Source organism: Chinchilla lanigera, unplaced genomic scaffold, assembly GCF_000276665.1.
Source record: "Chinchilla lanigera isolate Chin_1 unplaced genomic scaffold, ChiLan1.0 scaffold00010, whole genome shotgun sequence".
Classification (NCBI taxonomy): Eukaryota; Metazoa; Chordata; class Mammalia; order Rodentia; family Chinchillidae; genus Chinchilla; species Chinchilla lanigera.
The window spans coordinates 16,623,961-16,645,786 of NW_004955411.1; the positions used below are offsets into that span (position 1 = coordinate 16,623,961).

General features: G+C 42.2%; 1 protein-coding gene across 6 annotated transcripts in view; it reads right to left on the reverse strand.

Annotated features, from left to right (window-relative positions):
* The window catches only part of Bach2 (BTB and CNC homology 1, basic leucine zipper transcription factor 2), a 339,814-nt gene that overhangs the window by 16,415 nt on the left and 301,573 nt on the right, over positions 1-21,826 (reverse strand). For all 6 annotated transcript variants that reach the window (XM_005377763.2, XM_013510777.1, XM_013510775.1 and 3 more), the window contains one exon: positions 7,121-8,713. In XM_005377763.2, coding sequence (XP_005377820.1) covers positions 7,121-8,713 — 1,593 coding nt within the window. The remainder of the gene's footprint in view (positions 1-7,120; positions 8,714-21,826) is intronic.

Here is a 21,826-nt window from a genome sequence, read left to right on the forward strand (position 1 = left end):
CTAGACTGAGAAAAGTTTCCCGCACAGCTGTCCTCCTACCCTCTATTCTCACGGTCCAGTTTCCGGCACAATGCAGGACACCTGGGGTTTAGTAATGCTACTGCAGTGAATGAACTGGGTGACCCCAGGCAGGCCCTTAGCTCTGTCTTAAAGCTCTGGCAGGCTCTGTGAGTCACAGAGCATTTACCCTGCTTAGCTTATAAGGTTGCTATGAAGAATAAAACTGGGTAATAGGCCAAGGAAGTGCTCTGCAAAGTTTGCACTGCCTTGTAGCAAGGAGGTATTATTATTTCTGTTCATCAGCTCGGTCTCTCTTTGCCACACAATTTCTTCTTACAAGCATACAGTATTCGCTGGGATTCTGGATGATGAGAACGTTCCAGACAACATGGAAACACTGTTTTAATTAGTAATATGGCTGACTTCTATGCTGCTCTGGGAGGTCTTCTTTTTATTAAGCAGACCAATTACAGACACTTCCAAAAACCCGCCCGAGTCACCACATCACAAAAACAGTTGTAAAAATTTTATATGCCAATGTGTGTCAAAGTCATCACCAGGATGAGATGAGTTAGACATGGCTCTTCTGTCGTATATTATTTCACTGTTTGCTCTGGATGTCCCCCTTCTTTCTCTGTCTGTCTTCTGTGTCTCTCTCCCACACACGCACACATACACCCACCCCCCACTTATTCTCATACTTTTATCTCTCTCAACATAAAATCTGTGAAGAAAGCAAGTGCAACTAATCAATACTCTTGACTATGCAAATAGACTTTCTCTCTAGTGACTTTTTTAAACTAACATCCACAATTAATTAGAAATGCTTTGGGTTCAAAATAGTCTTACTAGGAAGCTTACTATTTGGAAAATGATTGTGATTTTTTTTAAACAGTTTTCAAAGTTGTTTCCTTTAAAAATAAAATCAGATGATTTATTTGAAGGTGAGGAAAGGGGGAAGAAGAGTGAGAAAGACAGAGGGGAGAGAGAGAGAGAGAGAAAGAGAGGGAGAGGGAGGAGAGGGCAAATCTACAAGTCATGAGATACCTGGAACCCACTAGATGGCTACAAAAAAAGATGGACAATAACAAGTATTACTGAATATGTGGAAAATGTGAATCCATTATACAGTGCTGGAGGGAATGTAAAATGGTACAGCTTCCTTGAAAACCAGTAAGGCAGTTCCTCAAGAGAGTAAAATAGTTACTATATAATCAAACAATTCTATACCTAATATATAATGAAAAGAACTGAAAACATATCTACCAAAAGCTTGTAGCTGGATGCACATAATAGTATTATCAGAATGAGAATGGAAGCTGGGAGTAGTGGTGCATACCTGTAATCCCAGCACTTGTGAGGCTGAGGCAGGAAAGATTGCCATAAGTTTGAGGCCAGCCTGGGTTACATAGTGAGTTCAAGGCTGGCCTGAGCTACATAGTGAGACCCTGCCTGAAAAGAAAAAAACCCCAAAATCCCCCCAAAACCAAAAAATGATACACTGAGGCCAGGCATGGCGGCACATGCCTATAATTCTAGCACTTGGGAGGCTGAGGCAGGAGGACTGCTGCAAGTTCAAGGCCGGCCTGGGCTATATAATGAGGTAAACCCAGCCTGAACTGCATAGCAAGACCTTGTCTCAATCACCTCCCCTCAAAAAAGAGTGGAAACAACCCACAGATCCCTCAGCCAAAGATGGATCAAAAAATGTGGTGTGGCTCAACAAAATAGATCTATATGATGGAAGATCACTAAGCAACTAAAAAGGAACGATGTATTGATACATGATAATGTACTTGTGGGTACATTAATGGTGAGGATCAATTTTAAAACATGATGCTAAGTGCAGTGCGAGACACAACAGGCCACATATACTGCGAGATTCTATTTTTATGAAATATCCAGAACAGGCAAATCAACTGAGACAGAAGGTAGATTGGCGGCTGCCTGGGGATGAGGGAAGCAGGCAATGAGGAGTGACTGCTGATGAGTAAAGCATTTCCTTCTGAAGTGATAAAACGTTCTGGAATGAGCAGAGATGTTTGTACAATGTCGGAGATACATTAAAATCACTACATTGTTCACTTTAACAGGGCAAAAAGTTTCTGATGAATATGCAATATATTATTTTGTTTTATTTCATTTCTTTTTTAGACAGGATCTCACTATGCAGTTCAGGCTGGGCTTGAACTCACTAAGAATATAGCCCAGGCTGGTCTCAAACGTGCAGTGATTCTCCTGCTTCAGCCTCCCAAGTGCTGGGATTATGGGCATGTGCCACCATGCCTGGCCTCAGTGTATCATTTTATTTATTTTATTATTATTATTATTTTGTTTTTTTGAGATAGGGTCTTTTTTTTTTTTTTTTTTTTTTTTTTTTGGTTTTTCTCCGGTCCCGGGAACCAAACTCATGACCTTGCGCTTGCCAGGCAGGCGCTTTTGCCACTGAGCTAAATCCCCAGCCCTGATATAGGGTCTTGCTATGGAGCCCAGGCTGGTCTTGAACTCATGTCGATCCTTCTGTCTCAGCCTCCCGAGTGCTGGGATCATAGGTGTGCACCACATCCAGACAGTGTATCATTTTAATGCAGAGAAAACACATACATTCAAAGTGTAAATTTGCCTTTAAGGCCATTAAAACCTTAGCATTTCTAGGAAAATTGATTGAAAGTAAACATTTGTTACTTTATTTTTTTTTTTCTGTTTCAACTTTTACTTTTTAATTAGTCCCTTGTGAGGAATTTGTACATATACATAATACATCTTAATTCTTTTTTTCATCCCCTTTCCTTCCCTGCCCCTCCATCTCTTGGTTCCCTCCCTTCTACAAAAGATCTCTCTCTCTACTTCAAATAGGGCAAATTTTATGGAATGGGAATTATATCTCAGTTAAAAACATGAACTTGTGTGAGACACACATACATAAAATTCAAACATTACAGATATACTTAGAAATAAAATTTTTCCTATACTTCCTTTCCTCAACTTTGCTTCCAGTTTTATCTTATTCTCCATACTGATTTCATTATTTATATCTATATTTATGAAACAACTAGGACCTTATTATACATACTGTTTTATGACTTTTTTCACTTAGTATGACTTACTCATTCTTTCTATCATTGGAAGAAAAAAATTTGCAAGTTGACTTTTTTTTCTTTTATTTGGTTTGTTGAGACAGGGTCTCACTATGTAGTTCAGACTAACCTTGAGTTCACTCTGTAACCCAGGCTGGCCTTGGACTCCCAGCGATCCTCCTGCCTCAGCCTCCCAAGTGCTGGTATTACAGGAGTGAGCCACTGCACCCGGCTCTAAACTGACTTCTTAAGGAATACAGATGAAGTCATGAAGATTAAAAACTGATACACTGCCCAGATAATATTTAAAATTTTCTATATGAAAAAACAATATAAATAAATAAATAGACTAGGAGAAAATATAGGCAATACTGTATCTATAAGAAAGGGTTAACGTTCTTAATTCTAAGGATTAAGGTTCTTGCAGGTTGGTTTAAAGAAAAACAATACAAAAAACAACAGGTAAAGACGTTAACTGACAATGCACAGGAAAGGAAATATACATGTGGAAAAAAACAAGGGTCAACTTCTTTGCTATCAAATTTGCAAAAATTACAGACTAGTGATGAATAGTACTGGCAAAAATAGGGGGAAAAGGACACCCTGGAGTTGCTGAAGGGTATTCAATTGCTTCAGCCTTTACTTTCAGCCTTCAGCTTTAGGTAATTCAGAGGTGTGACCTTTCCCAGCTATGGGACTCCAAGCACAAAAACAAAAGCACCACTACTAACACCAGGTTCACATAAATGTTTACTGTGGCAGTTTTTATAAGGGGGGAAGAAACTGGAAACAACTGGGATAGCCGGCAGTAGGTGACAGCTGAGGAAACTGTGATTTATGGAAACCCTGGATGATAAGCATGTGTTGGCGCTGTATGATTAACCTAGCGGCAGTACACAGTGGATAGGTATGTGGAATGAGGGAGCTGTTGAAAATTACACAGCATGATGCCACCAAAATAAGAGATGTGGAGAAGTGTGCTGTACATTGCTGCAGGCCCAGAAAAAAAGACTGTTAAATTTGGCACATTTGGCACTTGATATGCCATAGTTTGAAAAAAAAAAAAAAAAGCTGGGCCTGGGGGTGCAGTTCAGTGGTAGAGCACAGGCTGAGCTCTGCAGTCAGTCTTCAACACTGAAAAACGATGCTGATTATTGATAAAGAACGACACTGTGCTCATTTAAGCTTTTTTCAAAACTAGAGAAGAATGAAAAAGATGGGAGAAGTCAATGTTTTTGAGATGAGAGAGACACTTAAAATGGTATAACCTGAACATCGTATAGAATGTGAGGTATGTCAACACGTTTTATTTTATCACTGGGGATTAAACTCAGGGCCTTTGCACTGAGCTACATCCCTGGCTTTCTTTTTCTTTTTTATTTTGCGACAGGTTTTGCTGAATTGCTAACCTCCCTCCCAGGCGGGGCTCAAACTTGTTATCTGCCTGCTTCAGCCTCCCAGAGTGCTGGGATTATAGGCGGGTACCACCAGGCCTGGTTAACATTTGGGCTCCTTCTAGGAGTGGCTGAAAAGAGACTGGGAAGCAACATCTGAAGCATCAGTTTGGTGGCGGGGGGAGGGTAGGAAGCTCATGTTTTGTTTCTGACTTGTGTCCTTGGGGTTCACTTGGAAAGGAAGGCACCTGGAACCCCTATGAGAGCAGCCTGGGTTAGAAGCAGCCCAATACATGTTGGCTTCTTTTAGATCCGCCCAGGAAAATAAGTTGTGACTCACGTGGGGAAGGATTCATCTACAGTGTATTCCTGGGGACAACATTTCCACCAGGGTCAAAGTATCTCCTGAAGGCACGTTATTAACTCCCAGAGAAGTGGTCATGCTAAGGCCCTGACAGAGTCCTTAGCAAACCTAACCCCTGCACGCTAGGAAAACTGACACTGCAAACCTAGTTTTATCATCACTCTCCCGTCTGCAGCATACTCATGGGAGGGGCTGAGTGCTTTCCAAAAATGACAAAGAGCTGAGGCGAATGTCTTTTCTTTTACTGGTTAGGGATGCAAAAAATATTCTTGCTTCAAAAAATAAAAAGAAAAATCATTTTTAAAGCACGGGAGTGTCTTGAGGGAAGACCAGTCCTGTTCACAACTGTGTCACAGGTTGAACGAATCCTCTTTCTAAATGAGTCACTACTGTCATTTCCAAGGAGGGCACTGACGTGGCCTACACACAGGAAAAAACGTACGTGTCCTTGTCGATGTCAGTGAGTTCTAAGAAGCAATGCAAATTTCCTCTTGGGATATTACAGGGGCAAAAGGAGATGTATCTGAGACCGACAGTTTCCTGAACACATGCATGTGTCGTAACACAACCCCTTGAGCTGAATGCTATAGCTCTTCTTAAGGGAGCGTCAGAAACAAAGACCCAGCGCGTTTGTCCTTTTCTCACTGCACCAGCCCTCCCTAAGCCAAAGTGTGAGGATGAAACTGACCCAGCGACCAGCCCTCTGCGTCAGACACGCTTAGTCACTGTTCCAGGGGAAAAAAGCAAACATCACAAAAGCTTTGGTGAAAGGAAGGAAAGAGAGAAGAGGGAGCACACAACTTTGCCGTTTTCAGGGAACCTCTCTCAACGCCAGGGACACAGCTCTGAGTGGGACTTGGGCACTCTGTCCTAACCTATGCACAGGGTGAGGCATATCCTGATGGGAATACCTCCCATTCACGTTTTCTGTATTCTCCTAGTTACTTCCAATGCTTTTCTGACTGTCTTCATATGTGCCAGGCAGTATCAGAACAGCAGGGACAGAACTAATTGGCAAAGAAGAGGAAGTGACCACAGGGCATTTCTGTAGGTGGCACGGGGAGCTTTGGAATCTGTGTTTAAAACATGCCCAAGCTATAACCTCGTGTGCCTCTTGCCCTCCAACCTTGCAGAGGCTGAGTAAACCTCAGGTGGCTCCGTGGAAAGCCACCTCCCCTGCGTGGCATCTCTGCTGTCTAGTTGGGTCAATATCCTCTGCCTCACAGAGCAAACGCCTAGGGAGCGCAGAGGGGGATACTGGTCTAATGAGGAGCATGCTTCTCTCTTCCTGTGCTGCTCGGCCCAGGAGCAGGACTCGTCACTGGGGTCATGCACTCTTGCTCCTGAGACATGTCTGAGACGCCCACAGCAGTCTCAGGTTGGTTCCTCATCCATCAGTAAGCCAGTGTCAGGCCACGACAGAGACTCCGGGGTCTGTGCAGGGAGCAATCCTGTTACTGAGAAAGTGCAGATGTACATAGGATTGGGGATCCTATTCTTCTCTCCCTGCGGTCACATGAATCTTTCTTATGGTGTGGCTGATGTGCCTGTGTTCCTCTCCCAGAAACACTGAGACAAGGGTGGAGACTTTGGTATTTTCATCTACAAAGCACTTTGCTTTCAGGGTGGACAAAACTGCCACTTCACAAAATGACTTCTTATCACTTGTGGGAAATGAGCCATTATACAGTTATGTGTGCTGACTAGGGCACTTCTCTGGTGACCCTGGGACCAGGACGGATGGTGAGCGTTCCATCACCTGTATCGTGACGGACACAGCATGACCCTGGGGTCCTCTGTTGACAAGGAAAACTTACAGGGTGCTGGGAAAGCCCTTGTTTCATGTTGATCTGTCTGGTTTCAATCAATCAGTTTTGAAAGAGATACTACATTTTCTTTCATACCGAAAGGGTAAAGCCCAAGAATGAGGGTGATGAATGTGGGAACATTTCAGCGCAGAAGGGGAGAGGAAAAGGGAGAAGGGGAAGAGCTGAAGTATCTGAACGCACGTTTATGCACCAGACTTGCTTTTTTTCACTAAGCAGCTTGCCTCTGCTCACTGAATACTGAAATCTAGATCAAACATTCAGTGCTTGCTAAGACAAAGTGGTTAATTTGGGATCACCTCGTTAGCATCGTGCCTCCATGAATGGGGAGGCAGTCCTCTTACTGTCACCTTTAATGTTGGCAAATAAGAACAATCTGGGGCGGGGGCAGGGAAAAGTCCAGATAAAGGACCCAGAGAGTAAGGAGGTCACATGCTTGAATTGATGTGGGTTCCCTACCTCCTGGCCCCTGTCCTGCACAGGACACGACTCACTGTCTGCTTCTGAGAACGATCCAGATTCATCACTGGAGTTGGTTCCGTAAGACTGCTCACATTTAATTTGGGGTCGCACTTGGTTGTACATTCCATCTCCCATCAGGCCTGGCTCCTGATGTTCTGTGGCAAGGAACCTGGCTCCCTGGGAACAGGGCGAGGAGGAGAACTCACAGAGAGGGAGGCTGCAGGGTGAGCCCCCGCTCCCGTCCTCTGCGTAGGAATAGGAGGAGCAAGAGCTGGAAGTCCTGGTCCTGGTCTCCAGCGGGGGTGAGCGAGGGCAGACTTTGATTGGCACCGGGCAGCTGGTGTTGGGCCGCACCCTTCCTGACAAGTGGTCAGCCATCAGCCCACCGTGGGAGTAGGCCTGTGAGCTGGGGAGGGACTGGCCAGCTCCTACCCACAGACCCTTTGGCACCGGCTCAGAGAGGTCTTTGTCCACATTGCTCACTCCAGCATATGAGTGCACTGAAGTGCTCACTTGGTCACAAGTGCTCGAGGAGAAGATCACACTCCTCCGGTCCAGTTCTCCCTCCTGTTTACAGAGAGCCTCCAACCCAGGTGCCCTGAGGGGCGACCCCATCGTGAAGTTGGAGGTGTCCTTCTGGCCCACGTGGGGCTGTCCGTAATTCCCCGTGAAAGGGGTATAGTCAGTTTTAAGGTCACCCTGAGTGATCCCCTTGTCAAAAGGGCAAGCTGAACTCCTGGCAAAGTGTTGCTGAGATGTACTGGGCAGGCCAGACAACTCTACACCTTTTGTTATACTGAATAGAGACCTTAAGCAGGAAGGCGAGGACACGCTCCTGGATCTATCCGGGCAGCTGGCTCCGACGGGAGTGGAGGGGGCGGGGGAGGGGCTGGGTTGTCTGCGGTCCATCTCGACATCCGCCACTCTCTCCTTGACATCAGGCTCATCTCCAGACAGGCAGAGTGTGATGCTCTCTTCCTCATTGTCTTCACTGGGTGGCTCACTTTTAATCTGCCCCATCACAAGCCCTGGTTTAAGGCTGTTGCCAGGGTTGTCTTCGTTGAATGTGCTTGCAAAACCTGAGGTACTGTGTGATGATGCGTTATAGACATTCTTGGTACATGCAAGCTGGTATTTCTTGTATCTGGGGTACTGTGTCAGAGTGTCCTTTTCTGAGCTCTCCTTGGTGTCTGTGGGCATGTCGGACTCAGGTAGTAAGGCTTCTTCCTTCGCTGCTACTGGGATGGCAGTGGCCTCAAAGCTGATGGGGTCTGGAAGCATCTGGTCCCTGGGGCAAGCCATTTTGACTGCCTCTGAATCCATCGTCTCCTCCTCTTCCTCCTCCTCCTCTCCTGCAGAGTTCTCATGGTCCTCATGGGGGCGCTGGCACGCAGTGTCCTTTCGGCACATGAACAGGCCATCCTCGCTGTTCAGGAGCTGGGTCTGCAGGAAGCTGAAGCAGGAGTCCTCCAAGTTGTGCATGCGCAGGAACTCAGCACAGCGGATGACCTCGCGGATGTTTTCTCTGCTGAGTAACAGCTTGGCAGTGTAGGCAAACTGTAACAGCGGCCCAAAGCCCCTGGCCGTGACCTGCAAAACAAACAGGGAAATTGCCAACATTACCATCAGCATCGCTATTGTCCGAAATCTCTCAAGTGAAGCAAGATAACCAGACAGTGCTAATGTCTCCGAATAAAGACCGCAAAGAGCAGTTAATCTCGTACTGGGTCAGCAATGATTCTGCTTCCAATAATTAGTGCCTGTCTCATGCATGCTACTGCTATATTTGATCACAGCGCAAGCAGAATTGATAATCACCAGGGTCAAGTGGCTAAACAAGATGACAACAGGTTCAGTGTTTACGCTAATGAAATGTCCTGGCAAAAATGCACGGAACAATGGGAAGCCTATTAATTTTCCTCCCAATCAGTCCTGTTGAGAGCTATTCTACACAAGGAGGGAGTGCTGTGACACTTCTTGCAGCTCCCTCCAGCCAAAGAAAACGTTATCATTTTCTTGTCACCCACAAACAGGCAAGATGGTCTTGTTAAAAACTCAAAGTCCATAGTGTTTTAAAAATAGTTTTCCCTCCCTTTTAGTGTTAAAGTCAACATTAAAAACAACTATTTTGCTCATCCATCATGGTTCTGCTTGGGGCTTTCAATCATCACGTCGTACCTGATGTTATAATGATACCAGCGAAGATAACAATCAAAGGAAATATTCTCAACAAGAAATTAACTCCTGGCCCATAAAGAATGAGGGTTACAAAGCTGAGCAAACTGGCTGTCATTTAAATAGTTGAATCTGCTGAGTGGCACAGGACATGGGCTATTCCTTAATTATTAGCAGCAGCTTTGCGGTGCAGCTGTCTTCTTTCCTAGTAAATCTTCAGGGGCTAAGTCCACTGTCACTTGCTACTCATCTATTACATTTTACACAGATTGAAAACATGGCACATATGCACAGCTTGCAGGTACACATGTGTGTGTGCACATATACAACTTAGACAATTAGAAATATCTTAAGGTCAATTTTTTTTTCCGGAAGGAAATAGTTTAAACTTCCTGATGTTCAGGGTAGGCTTCCTTACCTTGTATATAATACTACACACACCCTAGCACACCCTAGGGTCTTTTTTTCTTTCCCCCGGTACCAGGAATCGAACTCACGATGTTGTGCTTGCCAGGCGGCGCTGTACCACTGAGCTAAATCCCCAGCCCCCACCCTAGGGTCTTACAAGCACTGCTATGCTCACAGGAAGGAGGGGCAGGCCTATCAGTCACGTGTACAAATCAAAGGAAAGCAGCAATTATGGAGTCCTTGCTGGAAGTTATGGTAACAGTGAACAAGTTTCCGCTGGAGGAATGAATGCGCAACAACATGAAGTGGGAGGGCTTTGTATCTGACTTCTGTGTGTATTAAACTCACTGTAATACACAGAAACTCTTACAAGGGCCTGTATCTGTTATTCAAGATTCAACTTGGACGTTATCTCCTCTGGGAGCCCGCTCCAATTCTATTGTAGTCAGAATGAAATATCCTGGATTCTCCAGAGAAGTCTGATCTTATATCATGGCATTCTTTTCAGTAAGGGAAATGTGTTAGACATACAACTGGAATAGGATTTTAAATGTTTGTATTTTTGAAGTACCTAAATAAAAATTTTTGCTAGCTAATGAGTCCGAAGTATTTGGTTAAAACACCCAACAAACAAAATCCATGTTTGCTAGGACCATTAAAACAATCATTTCTACCTACTTTTAATTATTCTTCATTGTAGCTGGTTCTACAAGGAAGCTCCACATCAAAGTGGCTTTGTTTCTCTCTGTAACCCTGAGCCTAACCTAACCCAGGGTCTCCAGTGTGGTAAGTATTTGGTTAAAGCTTGTATGCTACTGGATATGCCATCAATGTGCCCTAAACACACAACTACCATGTAGTAAAGGTGACACAGGCTGGTCGGTGGGAGTTGTCTCAAGTTACCTATAGAGCAAGGCATCACATCAACCAACCAACCCAATTATTTAACAAAAGGCAACCAAGAGTCATTTGTGCTGTTCCCTAGGACCAGTACTAAAATACAGTTCAGCTGGGTGTGGTGGTCTATGCCTATAATCCCAGGACTCAGGATGCTGAGACAGGAGGATTGCCACGAGTGCAAGCCCAGCCTGGGGTACACAGTGAATTTAAGGCCAGCCTGAACTACATAGCGAAACCCTGTCTCAAAAAAAAGAAGCTGTTCATTTGACCTACACTTTTGTGTCCTATTAAGCTGACATGGTAATAGACTTAGTGAATGTAGTACTTACTATGTCTGTTTTATGGATGTTTCTCCCAGAAGCTTTTAGAAGGGAGTAATAAAGCAAGGAATTATGTAAAAGTTGGTACCTAAAAGGAGATAAAAATGTCGCATAATCTATTTTTTTCATCGCAACATGGCTCTTCCACAAAGACAGAAACTGCAGAACGAAGGCAGCATTGACTCTCCTATAAGTAAACATCTTCTACATACTTCTAGGCAATTTGCCAGTTGCTGAGTGAGTGGATGAATACACATTACAAGCTTTGGCAAATGTGCTCACTATATGGGAATTGTGAGAAGCTGATCTCAGTACTACTTATACTTTTCATTCGCTCCTTTTCATATGCTCATTCTTATCGCAATTTCTTCTTTATTTTGATATTATTGGTTTCAGTGAGCCTTCTTATCTCCCATTGTAGTCTCTTTTAAGGAAAATTAATAAAGAAGCCAGGGACATCCATAGGGATCTGCAGATCAGGAGCTACTAAGAGTTACAGAAAAGAGCGGATGCTTCAGTGTATAGGCTGGACTGAGGATGTCAGAGAACAAAGTATCTATATCACAAATCAACGGTACTGCTCAGAACACTGACTCTTTGGGCCTAGGAAACAGACCGAGTGGGAAGTAAGTGTCTTATGGCCATGAAAGAGTCATGGATAACTAGTTTGGAACAGGCAAAGATGCCTGAAGTCCTAGTCAGAGCAGACAGGAAAAACAAATAAAAGAGACAGGCAGCAGTTAAATAGTTCCTGTTTGCAGATGACACGATCTATCTGTAGACAACACAGATGATCCCACCAAGAAACTGTCTGAACTAATAAACAAATTCAATAAAGTTAGAGGACACAAAATCAACACAGAAGAACTAGCAGCATTTCTATATACTGACAGTGAATTATCTGAAAAAACCAAGAAAACCACTTCATTCACAATAGCTACAAAAATATTTAGGAATACATGTAACCAAGGAGGCAAGAGATTTCTACCATGGAAACTAAAACACTGATGAAAGAAACTGGAGCCATAAATGGAAGGAGACTGTCTGTGGATTAGAAGGACTGATAATGTTAAAATGTCCAACCATCCAAAGCAATCTATGGACTCAATCTAATCCACATCCAAATACCAATAACATTATTTACAGGACAGGAAAAACCATTTTGATATTTTCATGGAGAAGCGAGGCAGAGTGGTGTGTGCCTGAAGTCCCAGCTATTCAACAGGCTGAGAAAGGAGGATTGTTTGCGCCCAAAAGTTTGAGGTCAGCTTGGGCACACAGTGAGACCTCGTCTCTTAAAAAAATTGTACATAACTATAAAAGGTCTCAACTAGCCAAAGCAATTAGAGCAAAAAGAACAAATCAGGAGGCATTATACTATATGACTTCAAAAATACTATGAAGCTGTAGTAATTCAAGCAACTGGTGTACTGGTGTAAAACAGAACTATAGATCAGTGGAACAAAATAGCCCAGAAATAAACAAATAAATCCATTTATTTACAGAGAGCTAATTTTTGCCAAAAGTACTAAGAACACACAGTGGGAAAAGAGCAGTCTCTTCGGTAACCAGGGTTGGGAAAACTGGATGTCTACATGCAGAAGACTGAAACTTGACCTCTGTCTCTCACCAAATGTAAAAATCAACAAAAATAAATTAAAAATTTAAGTGTAAGATCTGAAACTATGAAACAATTGGAAGAATAGGAGAAAGGTACTGTGACATTGTTTTGGACTACACTTTTTTTTGGACATGACTTCAACTATGTTGCCTCTTATGTTTTGGATATGAGGCAACATAAGCAAAAACAGAAAAATGGGATTACATAAAAATAAAGCTCTGTACGTCAAAATGAAAAATCAACAGAGTGAAGAGACAACCTACAGAATAGGACAAAGTTCCTCAAACTATGTATTTGATAAGGGGTGGATGACAATATACTGTATTCCTACACAATACCAAGAATGTAGATGTTAAATGTTCCCTCCACAAAATGGTAACTACAATGCATTTGTTAGCAAGCTGGATTTAACCATTCTGTTGACTACGAACACTTCAAAACATTATGTTGTACATGAAAAAAAATAATTGAAAAAGTAAATTTGAGAAAAAAGATTGGTTTATAACCTGTCATTCAAGCTCAAGGAAAGAGGGGATACTGTCCTTACCATGAAATTTCAAGAGCCCGTATGAGCTCTGCTTTCACATTTAGATCCAGCTTCGCTATATTCAAATCTGTAAAATCTTGCTCAGTGTCTATATATATGGCTTTGTGTAGGGAGTCATAGTTATTTACTAAGCAACTCCTGATGCCCAGCGCTTTGCTAGCAGAGCTCTTGTAACAGCCTGCAAGGTGGTTATGGCAGCTTCTATTTGTAGATAAAGAAACTGAGCAGAGAGGTGACAGAATTTATGCAAGGTTATACAGCTGGTAGCCACAGAGTTGGGGTCCTAACCCAAAGCCACTCTGATTCTTCTTCCTACATTAAGATCTGTGGGGGTGGACATGGACAGGATTTAGCCTTGCGTTTAAGAGATCTACACTGAGCTTTGTAGATGAGGTAGAAACAATGAAGAATTAATTATTGGATACCAGTGTAAACAGAGCAACCATGGAAAGGGCATCGCAAGATCATAGGACTAGTTGTTCACAGACAAATCCAAAGAAGCTCAGGAGAACAGAAGATTTCTGGGTTTCCGGAGGTACCTTGGATACTATGCCAAGACACCTGGAGTGCTACTAACTCCTCTGTCTGTATCTACCAAGGTCAGGGTTGCTTTGATACAACAGATGCCTTCTACACTACCAAGATCCTTTTCAGCAAGCCATCTCTGGGGTACTTCAGGCAGTGGCAACAGTTCCAACAAAAAGCAAATGCCCATCTCACATGCTGATCAGTGTTAAAGTACAGACTATCTAAATATTAGTTTAGCCTTCATGTTAAGAAGCTTGCACTGTCTATCCATTTTTAGGAACCATTTAAGTCTACTTGCTGTACCCAGATGGCAAATATCTAGTGACCAATTTAAGCTGTCTGTTCATGAGCTGTGACCACAAGTCTGTATTGTTATTTACTTTTTGTTCTTAACAAGTAAGGCTGTGATAATGGGGAAAAATAAGAGTGGGCGGGAGGTGAGAAAAACACATAAAACTAATGAGCCGTAAAAATGGTATTTAAAAAGTAATGATAATAAAGTGAAAGCGGAATGAATTTCCATCCCATTGATGGCAATGGAGCTGCTCTAAGAAAAGGAGACATATCTAATCCACTCATCAGGAATGGCCTAAAGGTCTGATAAATGCGAAATAGAGTATTAGAGACAACCTGGGACAACAGTCTTGCAGTTTTTTTTTTTTTTTCTGGTATTGGGAATCGAACTTATAACCTTGCGCTTGCCAGGCAGGCACTGTGCCGGTGAGCTAAATCCCCAGCCCCAGTCTTGCAGTTTGAATGGAATATTCTGGATGGATCACCTTGAAGGGTATATTTTGTTTTTACCATGCTTAAATATGCTACTACCTGGTTTGGGAATGTACAATACATACTACACAGGAGACTGGATCACACATAGGTGGCGGAATGGAGACCTGGAGAGATCAGGAAGTGTCACTTTCTTGCTTTCTGACGGTCCCCCACTCAACAGCTGGCACACATGAGGTAAGTGGCACTAGCTTTTAAGTGCCAGCTTTGACAGAAATAAGGCCAGGCTACCAAACCCGTGTGCTATGACGTGAGTCAGCACGCTGGCAATGCATTAGATGTCTCACCCACTGAAATGATGATCCTTAACCTTTTATTTCTTTGAATTCTGATACTTCATCTCTGCGTGGTTAGTGAAAGGAAGATGGGTGTGAAATCTCAACTGGCAGAGAGCACGTATGGTGTCATTTGCAGGGCTGGGAGCTCACTGTCTTCCGAGGTACTAATTTTGCTGCTGGATGGAGTGTATGATGGGAAACGTGTAACAGTTTCACTGCTGGACTATGACAAGGATCAGAGAGTTGGACTTCCAGCATATATAAAAAAATGGGGTCTGAGAATTTTTATGAGACTATTTTAAGCCTGTGAATTTGGCTATCACCAGTTGGTTTTGGCAGTATATATGCATTGTGGTAGCATGGAGCTTGTTATGATTTAGAACTAGGATACCCCTCAAAGGTCTCGTGTGTTCAGAGGTGGTGCTTTTGGAAGGTGACTGGATCATGGGGGCACCGTACTCATGAATGGATTAATCCACTGACGTGTTCATAGCTCAAAGAGCTGCTGGGCAGTCGGGTCTGGTCGGAAGAGGCAGGTCACAGGGGTGTGACCTGGAAGGGTGTATCTCCCTCCTTGCTCGACCCTTATCTCCTGCTTCCTGGGTGCTATGCTATAAGCAGCTTTCCTCTGCTCAGGCTTCCATCACACCCTTTCTGCCTTGGAGTGAGACCACTATGGGCTGAAACCTTTAAAAATCTTGAGCCAAAATAACCCCTCCTTCCTTTAGTTGTGTGTGTAGGGTATTTTACTTGCACACTGTGGGAGCTGGTAAAATAAAGGTAACAAAGCCACACTACAGGAACTGGGAAAATGAAAGTAACAAAGCCACAACCATGGGCTTCTTAAAACTCTGAGTCTACTGACCATCTCTCTGGGATGTATTTGCACAGTAAAGCATTTGTCGAATAAATGACCCTAACAACAACTCACTTTTCTTCCTATTGTATACTGCACTGCAGCCCAATTTGCAGGGTGAAGACTAATTCAGCAATAAGGCATTATTTCTAGTCTTAATTTTAAAAATAAATAATGTCCATATGATCACATTTTTCTCCCTCAAACAGCATGCTCTATAAGCATACCACGTTTAGGATGTATTTGTTAGATTAATGTTAATACCACTGTTTCAACAAAGCAAAAAGCTTCTGGTCATTTTAATATTAATTTTAGGCAAAGAAGAAACCAGTCTTATTTTCCACTCCTAAAGCAATAATATAAAGTCAAGTTGATTTATACCTATATTTTTTTCTAAAAAAAAAAAAATTATATCTGTGCTAGTGAATAAGGCTTACAATAAGTTGTTTTTTTCTCTCCTGTGCAGGCCTGAATTTAGGTCTGTGGCTGAAATATAAAGTCTCTTTCCTCTCCAGAATTTGCTCCTGAGATTCTGTAATCATTTAGTCATTTACTGTTTTTGTTTACCTATTCATTCATTTTTCTCCAACCACATGTTGGGCACTTCTTGTGTGCGATATAAAGTCTGGGGGAATCAGTGTTCTTGATTTCAAGTTCTAGATCTGCCGTCTACCAGCTGTGTGGTAACTTGGACTGGTTACTTAACCTGGGCTTTAGTTATTTCAACTATAATATGTGGGTACTGACAGTGCCTGCTCTGCTACTAAACTTTTGGGACAGAATTTGGCATTAACTATTATTATTGCTCTTACAACAAATATGAATAAAATACAGTTGTCCCTCAGCATCTCAAGAGGCTGGTTCCTGGACCTTCTGTGGAGACCAAAATCCGTGGATGCTTAAATCCTTTATATAAAAATTTACATTTGTATCTAAACTATGCATGTCTTCTAGTACACTTGAAAGTATCTCTAGGTTACTTAGAAAGCCTACTATAACTATTATATAAGTAGTTGATATTCTGTATTGTTTAGGAAATAGTAGTAAGAAAAAAGTCTGTATTTATTCAATACAGAGTCAACTTTTTTTTCCCTGAATACCTTTCATCTGTGGCTGGTTGAGTCTGCATATGCATGACCCTCAGGAAGGCTAATTACACCTCCACTTTTTCCAAGGAGCTAGCAGGTTTATCAGAGGGAAACACCCTCAATATAATTGTTTAGTGTCATCTACATATGTCATAGAGGTACCTTAAGAGCCTTGGGGAAGATAGAGCTAAGGCAGTAACTGCTAAGTATACTGCCATCAGTATAAGAGTGCCCAGAAGAGGTCACATTTTCCCCGAGTGTTGAAGTGAAAGAGGCCACGTCTCACTCCCTCATCTCCTTCAGGTTTTTTCTTAAATTCCATTTTTTTCAGTGAGGCCTTTCCTGGTCCTCTATTCACAACAGGCTTTCCTTAACCCAACATCACTACTGGCTACATGATTCATACACCCCAGTGCATGAATCTATGCAAAATGAAAATAGGGCCTCTTGTTGAGCGATTATTAAGAATTTCAAGACAGCCATAGCAGGCTGTTAAGGCAACAGCAGGACTCTCTGAGCACAGAGAACTGTGAAAATGCACTGGTCATATGCCTGTGAATTCGACCCTGCCAACATTCATACGCTGGCTACCTATCTCCTGCAGGTGAAATGGGCTCTTCGATTTTAGAAGGGTGCTGGCATCCTTGGACAGTGGTCCAACTCTGAGATAAAGTGGAACTCTGAGCTAAAGTCCAAAGGCTAGCAGGCATGGCTACTGGAACTGTCATTGTAGGTCAGGGGTGACTGGACGGATCTTGGAAAACATGGTCAGCCCACCAAGTTTCTTTTTAATTCATTAAAAAAAAGGAAAGAATCATGTAGTTTCAGTGAACACAGACACAACTTGAATCCTGGTGATAAACAGTCACACTGACTCCTAGACTGGAGTCAGTCCACTAACCTAGACTCTCTGAAATCACTTCCTGGAAACTCTTGAGGAAGGACCTTGAGCTAACCCACATTTTTTTGCTATTATTTCTTCTCTTACAAGGGTTTGCAGAAAGGTACAGCCTATAGTTTTCCTTAAACTGTACCTTAATACAACAAACTTTTTTAATGAAGAAAACTTCAAAAATTCTGAGACTATTCGGATCAGAACCAAATGTATCTGTCTCTTTCTGTGTTTAAATAATACTACTTTAGTACACAGAAGATAGGAAAATCTATTGGTTCTGACTTATTCCTAACTTTGACGACTATCATTTAATTTTGGTGGACATTAAACTCATGTGCTCATTGTTTACTATTGTCTGTGTCTCATTTCCCTCTGTAATGCTGACTCAGGGGTTTATAAACTCAGTTTCCTGGGCTCTCTTGCTGCTTTGTTTATTTTAGATTTCCTCAATAAGGAGCACTGGTTGGAGATCACAAAACCTTGAGGCCAGGAAGGACCTTAAGAAGCAGTAGTTCCTTCTGTTTCTTGTTCTCTTTCTTTCCTTCCCTGGTGGAGTATCTGGAGAGCTGTCTCTTCCACAGGGATGCGTGTGAGGCATCAGTCCCTCTTCTAGACTCAGAGGTCCCTTTTACTCCCTCCAGTCTGGGAGTGGTAGATGCTTCCTGCAGTAATTAAACAGTGGCTTAACTGTCCTTTCCTTTTCTCTTCTTTCAGTTTTCCAATACATCTTTTACCAATTCCTTGTTTTATATCGCCTGTTTGAAACATCGGGCATTGTTTCTATTTTTCTGCCTTAATCATCCACTTTACAGACAAGAAAGCCAAAGGCCACAAAGGTGAAGGGATTTATTCAAAGTCCCATGGCTTAGCTTAAGTATTCTGACTACAGAGTTCAACTTTCTTTGCTCCTTTCCTACCTGTTGCTATTTCTCTGGGGTGAGTCAAAAAAGAAATGCTATTTCATGTGGAAACATATTATTGTAGGTTTTCTTACAGTCTCTGAACATTCAATCATGTACAATTCTGTTCAAAGGAGTCTGGCTAACTGAATGTGGTCCCTCTCTGGATATGGAGAAGGGTGATTCTCAAACTTGGTTCTATTGTTATTTGCATGATTCAGATTTTGGTGCCTGTCTTGGTTACTTTTCTCTCCTTGCTGAGACAAAACACCCAACTGCCAAAATGAAGGAAAGGTTTATTTAGCTTACAGTTTGTGGAGGTTTCAGTCCATGCTTGGCTGGATCTGGGGCAGAGTGGCACATGGCAGAGGGCAAACGTTCATGGCGGCAGAACACAGCAAAGCAACAAGAGCAAAGTGGGGAATGGCAGCTGAACAGCAAAGCAGCCAGAGCAAGAGGGAGGAATGGCAGCAAGCAGCTTCTTTCCCTCCCTTACATTGTAAACAGGCTACCCCCACCTAAGGGGCGTGTAGCTCCCACGTAATCTCCAGGCCTTCCTCTTCCACAGGCTCAGGATGTACACCAAGTAAGCACCCTGGCTTCCTGCTGAGTCACTTAGCCAAACCTCTGGACTCCCCAAGTTGACACAATGTATCAACCATAACAATGCCTAGACTTCTCTTGAAGAATGAAGATGACTGCTATCTTCCCCTGCCACTCAGGGAAACTGTAAATCCTAGGAAGCCCTTTAATCACATGGAAATTCAAAAATTAGCAGGCTCAGTCCAGAGTCAGTCCCTAGAATGCGGAAGACACCAGAGCAGAAATTCCTTTCCAGTAGGAGTCACAGGATGCCAATGCTTTCTTCCAGACTGAAAGTCAGATAAAGCTGACACTGACAGTGAACACATCTGCCCCTGTCTGTCGTCACTTGGCTTAGAGTTATCACGGACTACATAAGCTGAACACTGCACCCCTTTTCTGGGTTGTTTCAGGGTTGATAGGAATGGACAGGAGAAAGCAAATCTGTCTTTCCTGAGAACTGGTGACATTTTGAGCTTGTGGAACTTTCATTTCAAATGAGTGGCTTTGCCCCCTCACCCGACCTCCTCCATGTGTGGCACTTGTCATCTTTTCATTCAGATGATTTTATTTCCCAGGTAAGTGATGGGTAAGAATCATATATGATACAAATACATTCATACTTACTCTAACAGCATACAGTGAAAATAGAAAATCTCTCCCTTGAAAAATTATACAGTGCTACTTCAGTTGTCAGATGGCTCCACACTTGAACTTTTCACTACTCAAACAGCTAAATTAAAAAAAAAAAATCTGCTCAGTGTTCATAACTTGGCTTGACAGTTGAACTGAAAATCTGACATGAAAAACCTGTACCGGCTGAGAATGGGTCACATGCCGTGTGTTGCTGAGGACACAAATGCTGATGCTTCAGTCCAAGCCCCACTCTAGCTCAGACAGCACAGGGTACAGCGCTTGTTACTGCGCTAAAACATTCATCATTTTCCTTTTTTTTGCTTTATTTGTGTAAAATATAACCATGGCTCCAAAGAAAGTTAGTGATACCAACAGTAAAGGTAAGAGAAAAACTGTAAGAACCAGAATTAAAGAACGAAATCACTGTGAAATTTGTTAAAGTTTTGGAAAAATGAATTTAAAGTGTAATTTTTGGGCCTCAGAACCAATTATTTTGTTTTCCATTATTTCTCATGTGAAAGGTTTGTTCAGTTCTTGAACTTTTCGGTGTTTAAGCATGAATTTGGAATGAACTGAGTTCGACAACCGAGATAACATTTTTAATGAAGTTCACAAAATTTTTAGAAACCCAATTTCAGAATAAGTGTAGATTCTAAAACAGATATAAAATTGTAGTAAATTTTTACATTTTTAAAGTGTGAAACGAAAGTGAAAAGCATCCCACTCACTGGTAATAAAGTAGTAAAACCTGCATCAAGGTTTATGGTTTCACTGAGAAAACCACCTCCAAAGAAAACTACTTTTAAATGTACGATTTAGAAAAAAAATTACCTAATTTCCATTTTAAATGACCTTCTCCTTATTCAGGGAGCCAATGATCTTCCTAGTCCAGAATTTACTGGAGTCAAGGTCTGTTTTCATTCCCTTGATCCTTCTAATCATTTCAAGTCATCAACCACTTGACTTTTTCTCTCCCCCCTTTTTTTTGTGTGCCAGAAATCGAACTCAGGACCTTGCACTTGCCAGGCAGATGCTGTACTACTGAGCTATATACCTGGCAACCATTTGATTTTCAATCAAAAAATACAAAACTTTTTTGAAGGTTCCCAGCAGGGAGCAGTTCAGTCTGCCATTGGAATCTTCCTTCCTATGGCTCCTCCTAACAGTCTAAAATTCCCATCTCTGAAATTTAATAGTTAAAAGTTATTCTCCTTTCCCGTTAGTGTCCTTTAAACCACTATGAACTTGATGACACCTTCAGCAGGATACTGGCACTAAGTAAATGCTCCAATCATAGCTACAGAGGATGGACTATCATCTCTGGTCTACATCTTGCATCCTAGGAATGCTAAGATTTATTTTAATGTCATTTATTCCTTACAGTTAACATCTCTGAAGTGTTTTTTCCTAGCATGTGCTACCAATGAACCATGTGGTCATCTTCACCAGGCAAACTGGGTTTTTGAACTATAGTCATCCCTTGCTATATTACGGTTCACTTATTGCAGCTTCACTGTATTGCGGGTTTTTAAAAAAATATATCTAATTCTGTATGGTGGAGTTTTCACTATATCATGGGATTTTGTGGTATAGGTAATGCCCTCCTTGGCTGTGCGGTACATTCATCTCACTGTCATCACCTTCATCACCATCAGTGCTGCTCAGCTACATAATTCACGATCTTCCTCATTCAAGTTGTGGTACACGTCACTGGTGAGTACCCAGATAGAATTTTACATGTTGTTAAAATTACACAGGCTTCAGAGTGTAGAAAGTGCGTAAGAGCATATGAAGCATTTATAAGAGTGTGGGAAAGGTTAATAAGACAGTGGGAAAGGTTTATGGGAGTGTGGGAAGGGTTTATAAAGCCTTAAAATAAATATAAATAATACAATAAATATAATGCCGCTACTTCATGGAGTTTCACCTATTGCGGGAGGTCTCTGGAATGTAACTCCACGATAAGTGAGGGATCACTTAAGAGTGCATACTAGTCTAGATATTCAGAAATTGTTCCTATTACAAGAACTGTTCTTCAAACTTTTACAGATCCATTTCCTTGCCTTTTTGGAATACTATCATGACACTTTCTTATCTCCTATCTTTAGAAGCTTTCCTTAAGCTCTACCAATCCTCAGAGATTTTTTTAACCATAGTAATTTGTACCATAATCAAGTCTAGTTT